Here is a 12610-nt window from a genome sequence, read left to right as displayed (position 1 = left end):
GGTCTGTCATTATCTCCCTCACTTTTTAACAAAGTTTTAATCTTCTTGTCCCCAAGAAAAGAAGGCATGCTGTCAGGAGCCTTCTGGGGGCAGCTTGGCAGGGAGCACACAATGTGCATGTTGCTCACACATATGGTGGAGGCCTGCAAGGAAAGGCTGCAAACCCAAACAGTGTCAAAGGCAGCAGCTGCCCTGGCCTCCTGACAGCTGGGACAATCAATATTCTTATTTATTAAAGACCACAAGTCCATTATCAAAGCTGACTGAAGGCCAGCATGAAATGCCCTGGTATGAACTGTCCTTATCTCAAACACCAAGGTCTCTGCTCCAGCAGGACTCTAGCACAACACTCAAAGGGCTTAAACCCAGCAAGAAGTGGATTTGTTTGCTCAGTTCTCTTCTTTCAGCCACAAGAAGTGTTTAGTCAAGGCTTTCACTCAGAGCCCTGGGCAGCCCTTGTGGGAGTTCAGGAGTTTGCTGGTGCTCAACTCATTCAGTTTGATCTTGAGGACTGGCACTTGGAGCAAAGACAGTCCAGGGTAATTCCTGGACAGACTGCTCAGCCCTTTTGGCTGGTTTGCTCTCCACCTGCCTGCTGCTAGTTCTCTGCTCACACCACACCCTCCCAGTGCCCTGCAGCCCCGAGCTCCCAAGGCAATGGGATCAGGAGAGTGAGACCTGCCCTAGGCAGAGCTGTGCCAGCACACAGGAGGGCTGGGAGAGCCAGGCTGGCAGAACCCAAAGCAGCAGGGGCTCATTCCCTCCAGCTGCTCCACATATCACTCCCATTTATTTCCAGAAGGGCTAGGAAGCAAAGGGAGCATTTCCCAGCTTCAGCTCCATCACAACAGACTGCAGCTAAGCTTGTTGCCTGCACAGGCTGCCAGAAAAGAGCCCAGCAGAGCTGTACCATCACTTTCACCTGAAAAAAAAAATGGTTGGCCAAAATTACACTGACTTCACAACAGCTGCTGCCAGCATGATTGGAGCCGTGGGATGAGTGAGGCCTGCTCAGAGGTGGCACCTGCTCAACAAACCCACAGCTTCTGCAGGCTACAGCACAGCCACCTGCCCTGCTCTTCCTCCAGAGGAAGCCAAAACAAGCATACCCACACCATCCTCTGGCTGTGCTTTGCAGTTCAGGCCCTGTGCTTTAGACTGTTTGTTAGTCAGAACCAAAAACCCCTCCAGAAACAAATTCCTTGCCCTACACTGCACATTTCAGAATTAATTTTTCCTTTATCAGCAGCCAACATGACAGCAGCTCTGAGACATGATATGATCCAACACCTGTGATTTCTGTAGATCATACTCCTGGTCTATACCCCCTTTAATGGATGGTGAAAGTACAGCAAGCAGTAAAACCAGGACTGGAGTGACTGATGTGCTCCAGCACCCTCTGCCTGTTCTCTAAGTGAGTTTCCCCATGGAGAAGGTACCTGTACCACCCTAGAGGTGCCTCCCACCTAACACAGTTGGGTGCTATTAGTCATGGCCAAGAGTAACAGGTTTAGCTCAGCCTGCTTCTCCTTCCAGTTATAAAATGTCTGAGCAAGTGCAGAGCCCTGTCTGTGATTAAGAAAGCAGAGATCAATGAGCTTGGTCTGGGGTTGTGCACAGCCCCAGGACCTACAGGGCTATCAAATCACAGCTCTCCCTCACCTGCCACTGAACCTTCCTTTACTATGAGTTTACTTATTTCCCTGTCCCATGAAACATTAGCCTGAAACAGAGGATGCAGATCTGCAGGCTGAGGGGTTCTGCTGAATCACTCTGAGTTTATAGCAGTGCTCAGCAGTGCAGTCCCAGAAAGTGATGTTGCCAACTCGTCTCATCTTCCAGGGCAGGTCCTCAGCTGGGCACAGCTCAAGCACACCCATGCTTTCATTAGCTGATGCCATTAAAGGGGCCAAATGAAACAAGCTGACATTTCACAGTTTTGTTACAAAAATCAGTTTCCATCCACTCCAACAGGAGAACTGGAAAAGGGAGGTGACTGAACAGAGTGAGGAGAGCTGATGGCTTCAAGCCCTACTCACTCCACAACTGAGTGCACTCCCCAGACCTTGTTCCTGCTTCTTCTGGTACCCTGGCACCACACTGGAGATACAGAATATTTCAGCAGTGAATGGATTCCTTCCCCATCAGACAAGGCTTTAAGGCAGACCAGCAAACTCCCATCCAAGAGTGCAGCATCTCAGGAAACACAGCCTTCAATTCCCTATCTTCTACCTCCCCCATCCTTTTAGTTCTTACCTTAGCATTCTCTTTCCCAGTAAGAGGATCTTTACATCACCTTTATTCCTTTCTTTAAAAGAGATAGCATAGCCCAGCATCCTTTGAAGCAACAAATTCCAGGTATCTAACAGATTACAGACCTACTTCTTACCTTCTCCCCAAATTAGCATATCACCTGGAAAAATTAACTCTGCCACTTTTCCTGCTTCTCTTCCAGCTGGATTAGACTGTCAGGCCCAACTGCATTCAGTGCAAATGATCTCATTTTATGCATTTCCCCCTGCAGCAGTCTTTTCCCACACACAGTGCTCAATGAGGAGCACATGGATTTGAGTCAGCTCTCCTCTCTTGAGGAACAGAGGATTTTGAGTCCTTCCCGCTCAAGGTTAAAAACAAGCCCTAAGAGAGTGTGTTGAATACAGAATAAGTTCCACATTCTCCCTCTGCCAGACCAACTGGCGCAGGGCAACCATCCCACATCCTGAATTTGGCAGGCTAACACTTGCAGGTTTTCTATTTTAAATGCTCCTGTAATTTTTGGAATATATCTGTCAGCAAATGAATGTTTTCTTTGGGAATAAAGGAGGTTTATTGTTTAATTTACCACTAACATTTGAAAACATTTGAGGGTGAGGAAATATAAGTCATCCTCAGGTTTGTTATGCTTTTTAATAGAGGGAAGAAATTGAGTTATAATCTCACTGTTCCATCAATTAAAAAAATTAAGTTACTGGGCACAAAGGTCAAGCAAATACCATTTTTTAAACATACAAACTGACAAAAATGAATGTGCAAGACAACTGCTGGGTACATATCTACCAAAATATGTGCAACAAGCCAGGGGAGCCAATTTCTGCTCAAATGAGAATAGAAATTGCAAACAAAAGCAGCACATCCATGTTTGCCAAGAGGAGAACAACCTGCTGTCCTGAAAGCTTAAAATTACTTTAAGAAGCACTGGATAACAAAACAATTGAGAGACAGGACTCAAAGCATTCCCCTTGAGTGAGAAGAATATACTGACAGCTCCAGCTGTGCCAGGTACAACACTGTGAACAGCTGATAATTTCAGTTTCTACCTGTTCGTTGTTTCAGGTGAGAACTCTTTCATAAAGCTACAGTTTTGGAAAAATATGTTGACTTCAAATTTCCATTTCAAACAACTGTTAAATTTCTTAAGGAAATACTTTGCTTCAGCAATTTTCAAATCACTATTGAAGCTTTTAGCTCCTTTTTTTTTTTCCTTTGTAATAGTCTGTAAAAAAGGGAGTGGGTTGTATTCATTGACCAAAAAAAGGCTTTATTTAAAAACCATAAAAACCCAAACAAGCCAGGCAGGTCAGAGAAAAGCTCTCTCTATCCCTGCACCAGGCTGCACACCATGTGGTGCAATTGCAGCAGCTAGTGGCCAGCTGCTTCCTTCATCACAGCCCTGGTAGCCACACTGCTGGAAGCAAGTCAAGAGAAGATAGAGGCAAGCACATGGCAGGGCCATATGGCTCAGGGTTAGAGGTTAGCTCTGAGCCACAGCAAGAAACTGCCAACCTTGCTGAGCTCCCAAAGAGAGCACACCCCATCTGATCATCAATACTCAACTATCTCTACAGCATCCCCTACACAAAACCCAAATCCACTCATCTCTGACAGGCACAAGTGCCATACAACTAGAACAGAGTGGCTGGGACATAGAACAGCATCCAGAAAGGGCAAAGGGAACAATTATCAGCTGCTGTTTAAGAACCAGCTTGCTTTCTGTCAACCTAGCTGTGTTGGATGTTCCAGCAGTGTTGGGTTTGCTGCATTTCTGGGAGAAGCTGGAAAAGATGCTGCTTACTGTAGATTGAGAGGTGTGTCTGAAAATATTGCCTCCCAAGGCAAGCAATGGAACTGGGATCTGCCCCCTGATAGGTCTGGGAAAGCAGGTCCACAGTCCCCACACGTCAAAATGGATAAATGTAAAACTTTAAGAATGGCAGGGTAGACAGTCTTCTTGTCTCCTTCCATGACCAGGACTGCTTGCTCAGGAGACCTTTGCAGATATGCATCTGTAGAGAAGCAGCCTTAGCAGAATTCCATTTTCACTGGATGCAGCTAAGTCTATCCAACACACTAAAAATAGAAGGTGCTCAAAGTATCACTGTCCAGTTCCATTCAGGCAATTTAGCAAGTCCTAGAAATCCATGCAGCAGTATCACAGTCAAAAAAGTACAAAGAGAAAAAAGGACTTACACTGGAGCTCATGTGTCTGACCACATCTCGAGGGACCACTGAGCGATCTTCAAGCTTTAGCTGAGGAGAGAGAAGAGAGATTGGCTTTAGAGATGACCCCAGATAACACTCAGTCAGAAATAACATGACAAGTACAAATGCACAGCATCCCAACCCTCCAGACTGAGGAGGATTGCAGCTGAGGAACTTCCAAACACAGAGTTAATCCCCTTGGTACATTTGCAAAATCCAGTTGACAGATCTGACATCAACAACCAGGGGATCCATCCATGACTGTGCTCTAAGTCAGCAGACACATCTAAAAGGGTGCAGACATTGACTCATTCATCCCCTCAAGTCCTCCTCTCCTCTTCCTCTGCCTGCACCACACACCATTTCCTACCCACATCCAGTCTGTGTAGTAGAGAAGACAGAAGACACACGAAGCAGCACATCACACCACAGTTCTGTGTTTCATCCTGCACGCTTTTCACCCAAGATACACCCAAATATCTGTGGAAAGCCTGTTTAATCTGGGACACAAAGCAAGGTCCTGTACAGTAAAAAGTCTTGGCTAGCAGAGGAATAGGTGACAAATCTACTGCAGCAAGCACTTGTCTTGGAAAAAAAAAAGGAAAAGAAATGGCTGTTTCTGCACTTGGAAGCTCTCAGGCACATGCAGGTAACAAGACATCAGTAAGACCACGGATAAAGTCAAAGCACTGCTGATTCCAGCTCCTGCTAAAGCACTTGCTGGCAAAGAGCTCATTCTGGAAACTAAGGATGTGGTTGGACCATCCTTAGGTACCCTACAGCAGCTCACACAGCCCTGTGGGTACCAGCAATGCTCCTGCAAAGGCAATGTATCACTTGATGAATCTCTAGTGATTAACCAAGTGATGTCCTTCCAAAAGTGACCCTTCATCCAGCTGTTTCAGTGACCTCAAGGCTATTTGCAGACTACTTCATTAAGTGTTTTCAACAAGCTTAAAACTACAAAATGCAGCTGCTATTGAATGCTACATGAGGGATGATGCCCTACTGGAAGCCACAAGACTGAACTCCAATTTCAGGCTTGCTCAGGCTCCCAGGAACTCAGCTAAAATCTCCCTCTGCTGAACAGGGAGAAGACTCATTAGCATTTCAGTGGTCCAGAAGTTATTTGCATTGGTATGTCACTGGGAGCCCTGCAAACACACTAATTACACAGCCCATGCTCTGGGAAGTGCCACATGAATGCACCATCAGGGACAAAGCCTCTCTCACGTGGCACTTTCAGAACCAACCACGCCGCTGCTGCTGCATTCCTGCCTTTTCCTTGTTCATCCCCAGCCTGAACTCCACTGTGCTTTGTCAGCATTTCATCTTAACCCACTCCCTGGCTTACAGCCTGCTTTACTAAATTAGATAAATCTATAATCCAAGACCAGGATCTGGAATCAGACCAAAGGACCTGAGTATTTATGTGTTTCAGTAAGAAAGGAAGAGACCCAGCCAGGCAGGCTTTTAGACTCAACTTCTGGAGTCAAAACCACACCAGAGTGGGAAACAAAGCCCACAGCACATTTCCACATTGCAGAAGTGTTTTCACTGCCTCCCACATCCCACTGCAGAATAGATAGACATCAATTTCATACAGCCTTCTAAAATTATTGTTGAAGTAAATATTGTACAGGCAGCCTTTTAAAATCCAGAATCAGGCTGCAACATTCCAGTAAGTACTCAAGCAAGAGCAGCAGTCTGGGTATTGTAACTGAAGTACTCTGGCTGCACAGCTCCAAGTGTATGATGATACTTTCATTTCAAAATGCATTATGGGCTTAAATTGATGCATTATGTTTCAACACATCACTGAGCCATACTGTTGCCTGTGATGCAGCCTCTGAAGAACCCAGATCATCAAAGATGATTCGATGTTACCCAGCAGCAGCAGCAATATCTTTGGGTTAGTCAGTGCTGGTAAATCACAAACTGTAAATCAGCAGCATTCCCATTTTGTGATCCTTCCTCAAGATTATAATAATACAAATTCTTCCCAAAGCAAAGCATAAAACCTTCTCTACAGGGGGACTATATTTAACCTATTTTCAGGTCTCTTGGCTTTTAAAAGCAGCACTATTTTCAGCTTCATGTGCCAGACCCACCTGTCTCAGCTGCAAGAAAAGGAGCAGGCAGAATGCCAGCATCAACAATACATACTTCACAGGTCTCATGTCATAAAAGACTCAAAACCCACAAGAAACCCAACCAGGGTAAGCTGGAATGGCTGTTTTTGAACAACAGCTCAGTCATGCCTCCTGTCCTCTGTCACACCCAGAGCAATGTGATCATCCACGGATGGACAGCCCCCTCCCTCAGCACTGAGGGAATTCTGTTGCAGAAGCACTTTTAAAATAGGTCCTCACAGCACAGTTGCTATATTTACCTCTATGAAAGTCAGTATTAACATGTTCAGTTCTAGCCATGTGCCTCATTAATAGCCTCAAGAATGAGAAACAGCAGTTTCCCAGAGATGCTCTGAGGAATCCTATGCTCCTGTATGCCAAGCTGAGCTCCTTCCTCAAATGCAAGATATATTCTGTGTAGCCTTTTTAAAAAACAAATGTTAAATAAGGCAAACCAAAGACACTCATCACTACACACATTTTACCCTAATGAAGAGGGATGACACATCCAGCCTGGGGTCACTTATGTTCCTTAGGGCCTTGACTTCAAAAACAAGTGGCAGAAAAGCTTCAGCCCCCATTTATTTCCTTTGCAATTCAGATCCTCTCTTGGTGCTCAGCACTGAATCAGTGCCTGAGCTCCACAGCAAATTTACTCATCAAAAGGCAGCAGCTGCAATCTAAAGAACACCTGATACTTTAGCAGGGCTGATGATGCTCTCAAACCACACACAGCAGGAGAGGTACACAAATTCTGATTTTCTGCATAGAGAACAAGCACCAACAAGACCACATTCCCCTTCTCAGCTGAGTCATCTTACCTCAAATAAATAAGGGAGCCATCAGGGCTCACACCTGGAACTGGGCAGACTGGGAGAGGACAGATATTTCCACTGAGCATTTTAAGCCTTGGGAGCTTTCTGATTTCATCCACTTGCCTAATTTGTTATTACAAACTTGCCATTTGAAACAAAATTGTGGTGGTTTAGGTTTTGTTTGTTTAAACTAACAGCAGAGGTTGAGAGAGATGTCTGACAGAAAACTAGATCCTCACTTTAGCAAACAATTTGGCAGTGAGGTGCAAACATCCCCAGGCAGGGTTGGGCTAAACTCCTACTGTGACTCTCTGGGTTTAATCTCTCAAATGCAAGATATGGTGCCAATTTTCCTCTCCAACAACTCTTTGCCGACAAGAGCTCAAAACCAGAGCAAATTTACTTTGATGATCTGGACTAGCCACAAATGCCAAGTATTGTGGCAGGTAAATAAGCAACAAACACTTCTCAAGTTCAGTGGCAAAAAATACAGGAGTTGCTGGGACTGATATAGGGACAACCAGTGCTGGGTGGTGTGTATCCAAACAAACCAAGTACTGGAGATACTCAGTAGTGGCATAAATCCCTGGTCTCTCTGCATACCTAGAGCAGAACTTAAATTCACTAATTAGCAATTTAAGTTTGCTTGTAACATCGTTGGTACCCAACAGTGGACAAAACTGCTTCCACACAGGCTGCAGCTACAGGTGTCAAGGAGAAAGGACAACTCATTTATGCTTACTTCCTTTCCTATTCCCACACAGTTTCTTTCCTGCATGGGGCAGGAGTTTTGGTATTTCACTTGAGGAGAAACAGAAGGTAGTAATTCTGCATGCAAATAGCATTTTGGTTTGCTACTGCCACATTGCACTCCAGGTAGACAGTATTGCCACAGGAGGCAGGGATGAAAAAACTGTCCTCTGTCCAAACATCCCAAGAACAGAAACTGGGAACAAGTTTAAACACAGATGGGAACCTGAATGCATCAACACACAGCCCTTGGTTATTCAGTCTCAAATATGCCAGGACACACCTCCCTTCAGAAGAGCTGACTGCTGAGCTGCCTTGCAGGTTCAACCCACATTAGGACACCAGGAAGGACAGGAGACTTTGGCACTGTGACTCAACACTCAGCTACACACAGATTTGGGAGCCATGGCTTTACAGCTGCGTTTCTGCTCAGCTGCCCAGCAACAGAGAGCACTCTGGCTGTGAGAGAGGGCACCTGATCCAGGATAATGCCTGCCAATGCCAACTCCCTGTGTTAAAGTTCATGCTCGGCCACGGCTGTCTCAGATTCTGGCTCAGGGGGGAACCTCTTCCTTTTCTACAACTCCCTGACAGAAGCAGGAGCAACGTGGGAGGGTCAGGCTCTTCTCCCAAGTAAGAAGAAGAAGCAGCCTCACATTGTGCCAGGAGAGCTTTAGACTGGATATTAAGAAAAAATTCTTTATTAAAAGGGCTGTCAAGCACTGGCACAGGCTGCCCAGGGAAGTGGCAGAGACACTTTAAATCCTAGAGGCATTTAGATGTGCAGCTGTAGCACTTGGGGATATCATTTAGTGGTGGGTTTGGCAGTGCTGAGTTAATGGTTGAACCCAAAGGTCTTCTCCAATCTAAAGAACTGCAATGTCTGACCAACAATTACATTTGCTCAAGGGTGATCGTGTGATCCCACAGCCTCCACCTCCAACACAATCACTGTGGTGACAACATCACTTTCCATTCCAGACACATTCTGAATTTCATCCTCCAAAACAAGAGCTCTGGAAATAAGCTCATACAGATGGAGGAGAAAAATCAGCGCACACACATTGGTATTTGCTTATAAAAATGAGACTACAAGGCACCACAAAAAAAAAAAAAAAAGGCAGAAAGCACAATGCTGGATATGAAACTCTGTACATTGACCTGAACTGCTGTATGATAGCTGAGATATTTATCCAGCTGACTCACAAATGAATTATCTACTATGAAAGATGCTTCTGCCTCTCAACTTTAACAAGGACTTTGACATCAGTGGCCACCAGAAGGGCAGAGAAGCCAGGCTGTGACCTGCACAGACCTGTCATTTCTTTTCAGTCTGGGCTACTTGTCCATCTCATCCCTTGCACATCCTGTGTAACTGATCTCATCTAAAGCACTGCTTCCAGGCTCTGCACCTACAACTGTAAACAAAAACAAAACAAAAGCAAAACCAAAACCAAAACAACAACAACATAAAAAAATGAAGAAATCACTTGCAATTTTGTAAGAAAGTGTGAGGGGAAAAATAATAATGTCTTTGTTAGATGTGTTATCATTTTCTGGCCTCCTTTTTAGTCAAGCCAAAGTTGTATCCATTAAAAAAACATATCACACTTGTCTTTTTGTGACAATGGAGAAACACTGTGATGGAGGAGACATGAACTAGGTACCTGATTTCTGTCCACAATCAACAGTTAGAACTTTAGACTCTAGAGCTTTAGACAGATGGAGGGTTTTTTAAGCTGCAGTAGAGAGTTCTCCTGGCAAGTCAGTATCTGAATCTGTTCTGGAGTTAAAAATTAATCCACTCCCTGGGACATTGCTCCAGGGTCACCAGGGCTGTCATTGTCCTACAATCACCACATCAGCATTCTGTTTTGAATGGACAGCACCTGCTTGAGAGCTTGGAAGTCGCCATGGAAATTTGTAACATCAATGCTCAGCAGATGAAGAAAACCCAGAGGTTAAGAGCAAACAAGGCACAAGAGACCTCTCCAAACCTCAGGAACACACCAGTTGAAGCTAAATCCAAATGCCTGGTGCTGGGAAAAGGTAAAACCTTGCTTCACTGAGCTGACACACAGGCTCCTTGGAGGTATTCTGAGAGACCTGGACAGCCTCTCAGCACCTGAAACAGGACATGATGTACCACAGCTCCCATGCCTGGTTTTAAACCCAAAAGCAAATATCCAGCCCTGAAGCTGTGACTTGGAAACCTCCACCAGATGCACTGGTTTGTGACTGGGACCACTGCCAGGCTCTTACTGGAGGTTAAGAGGAAACCTCCTTACTACATGAAGCAGCTCTTGGCCACCAGCAGCTCCAGCCCCAGGCAGGAGGAGAAAACAAAGCAGTTCCAGAGCTGCCTTGGCTGTGGGATGGGTGCTCATGGAAATGGGCAGGAGGGAGCACAACTGGCAGCAGCCAACCCAACTCAGCATCCTCTAGTTCTTATTTTTTTAACTGTAAGGTCTGATTACACCAAATTCACTTCAGCTAAACCCGTAGTAGAGCAATCAACACAAGCTGTTTTTATTTTAAATCTAGATGAGGTGACTAAAAAAGCAAGTCAGCTGTCTAAATATAGCATGGATACACCAAGTTAGATGACAAAGGTTCAGAAATTTGATGACCCAGAAGATCTGAAGCCAAGATATTTTAATATCTTTTCAGTATCAACACATTACCAATGGCATCACATACTACTCTTGGAAAAATATGTTGCATATCCAAAGTTCACTTCCCGTGAAAGATTTGTGTTACAGATTGCATTGCACATGAGCAGTTGTAAAAAGCAACAGCAGAGAATCCCCTGGAAGCCCAGAGTTGATTCACACTGTGACATTTAAAGTGGCACATGTTGCTTCACTTCTTACTGGAGTTTTCCAGCCCTGCTGGGTTTTCATGGAAAACAAAGATGGGTAAATGGGACAGAAGACAGACTACTAGAAACTTCAGACTCCTGAGAACTAAAACTCCACTACCCAGAAGAGTTGAACAATCAGCCACACAATACAGAGGGTTTTAAAAACAACCCTTGAGGGATGCAGCTGCAAAAACATGAAAATAAATCTTTTGCACTATTGGTACAAAAGTTTTGCCTAGGACACCTCCTGGCTACTCCTACATGGCAAGGACAAGTAGTCTGTGGCTCTTCCAGACAAAAAATTCCACATCTGCTGGAGACAGGAGGCTGTGGAGACTCCTGCATTACTTACAGAAGAACTACACCCTTCTGGGCCAAGGTCTAAACTTTTGCCCTGCACAAGTATTAAATGTCAGAGTAGTATGTGGCTTCCTACACCAGCACAGAACTGAGCTGGTCACTGCTCTGCCACAGCTCTTACCTTTAATTCACAGAACAGTTTGGGCTGGAAGCGACTGTAAAACCATCTCATTCCACCCCTGCCATGGGCAGGGACACCTCCACTATCCCAAGTTGCCTCAAGCCCTGTCCAACCTGGCCATAAGCACTTCCAGGAATGGGGCAGCCAGATCTTCTCTGGGCAACTTGTAGACACATGGAGGATTTCACCCATTTTACTTTAGCATCATTCTGCATTTTCATAATATGGTATTGCTCATCATCTGAAAGCACTCAAAGAATCACAAAATGAGAAAATATTTAAGTTCAATATTTAAGCATCAAATAAAAATTTGTTCAATATGAACAACTGAACTAACTCTCAAGACCCTTAAGTGACTCAGGAATACACAGTTTGGTCAAAGGAACGACAGTGAACAGGATCTTTGTTTCCTGTATTCTGTGCAAGAGTCCAAAAGCTTGTTTGTGAGGCTGTTTTGGGCAGTGCAAAACAGCCCTCTGTGAAAGGTCAGGTTGATGATTAACCTCAGGTGTAGAAGGACAGAAGAGGGGTAAGCAGCAGGGGTGCTAAAACGCCCCCCTGATCTAAATAAATGCTTCATAACACTTCACAGAGGCTAAGATGAAACCAAGACAGCTTTGCACTGAAGCAGCTCTACCTGTAGGCAGTCACCTGATCACAGATTACAATTCTTTTGTTCATGCAAGCATTAGCTCTGAATCTGCCAATCACCCAACATTCAGCACAAACTAAGATTCACCACTAAGCCAACCCCAAGCAGTGCCTGTTACCTGCAAACTACTGTGGATTGATTGTACGGTTTGAACACAATATTTTTTTTCAGAAAACAAGAAAAAGGCATGGCCTAAAGCAGAATTTCCTAATTAGCTCATGAAGATTCCATCAATGGTAAGGATGAACACAGCAGTTTCCAGCCCCAGGCCAGCACACACTGCTCTAAAACACACGTGCCTGTCACCAGCTGAATGTCTACAAATCTCCAAACCCCCTGTATTAAGGGAACATGATTTTTATCTAATTACACACAAATTGTATCCAGGGCTGCCAGAGCCAGGCAGCACCTGCCATCATGTAGAGTCACTGAGTAAAC

The 12610-nt window shown here is 44.8% G+C and overlaps 1 protein-coding gene across 1 annotated transcript in view; it reads right to left on the bottom strand.

Moving 5' to 3' along the window:
• UBE2O (ubiquitin conjugating enzyme E2 O) overlaps positions 1 to 12610 on the bottom strand; it is a 61380-nt gene that overhangs the window by 24286 nt on the left and 24484 nt on the right. Inside the window, exon 2 of the mRNA XM_033076666.1 lies at positions 4468 to 4527. Within this exon, the coding sequence (XP_032932557.1) occupies positions 4468 to 4527 (60 nt within the window). The remainder of the gene's footprint in view (positions 1 to 4467; positions 4528 to 12610) is intronic.

Source organism: Catharus ustulatus, chromosome 20 (genome assembly GCF_009819885.2).
Source record: "Catharus ustulatus isolate bCatUst1 chromosome 20, bCatUst1.pri.v2, whole genome shotgun sequence".
Taxonomy (NCBI): Eukaryota; Metazoa; Chordata; class Aves; order Passeriformes; family Turdidae; genus Catharus; species Catharus ustulatus.
This window is presented reverse-complemented; position numbering and strand designations above follow the sequence as displayed.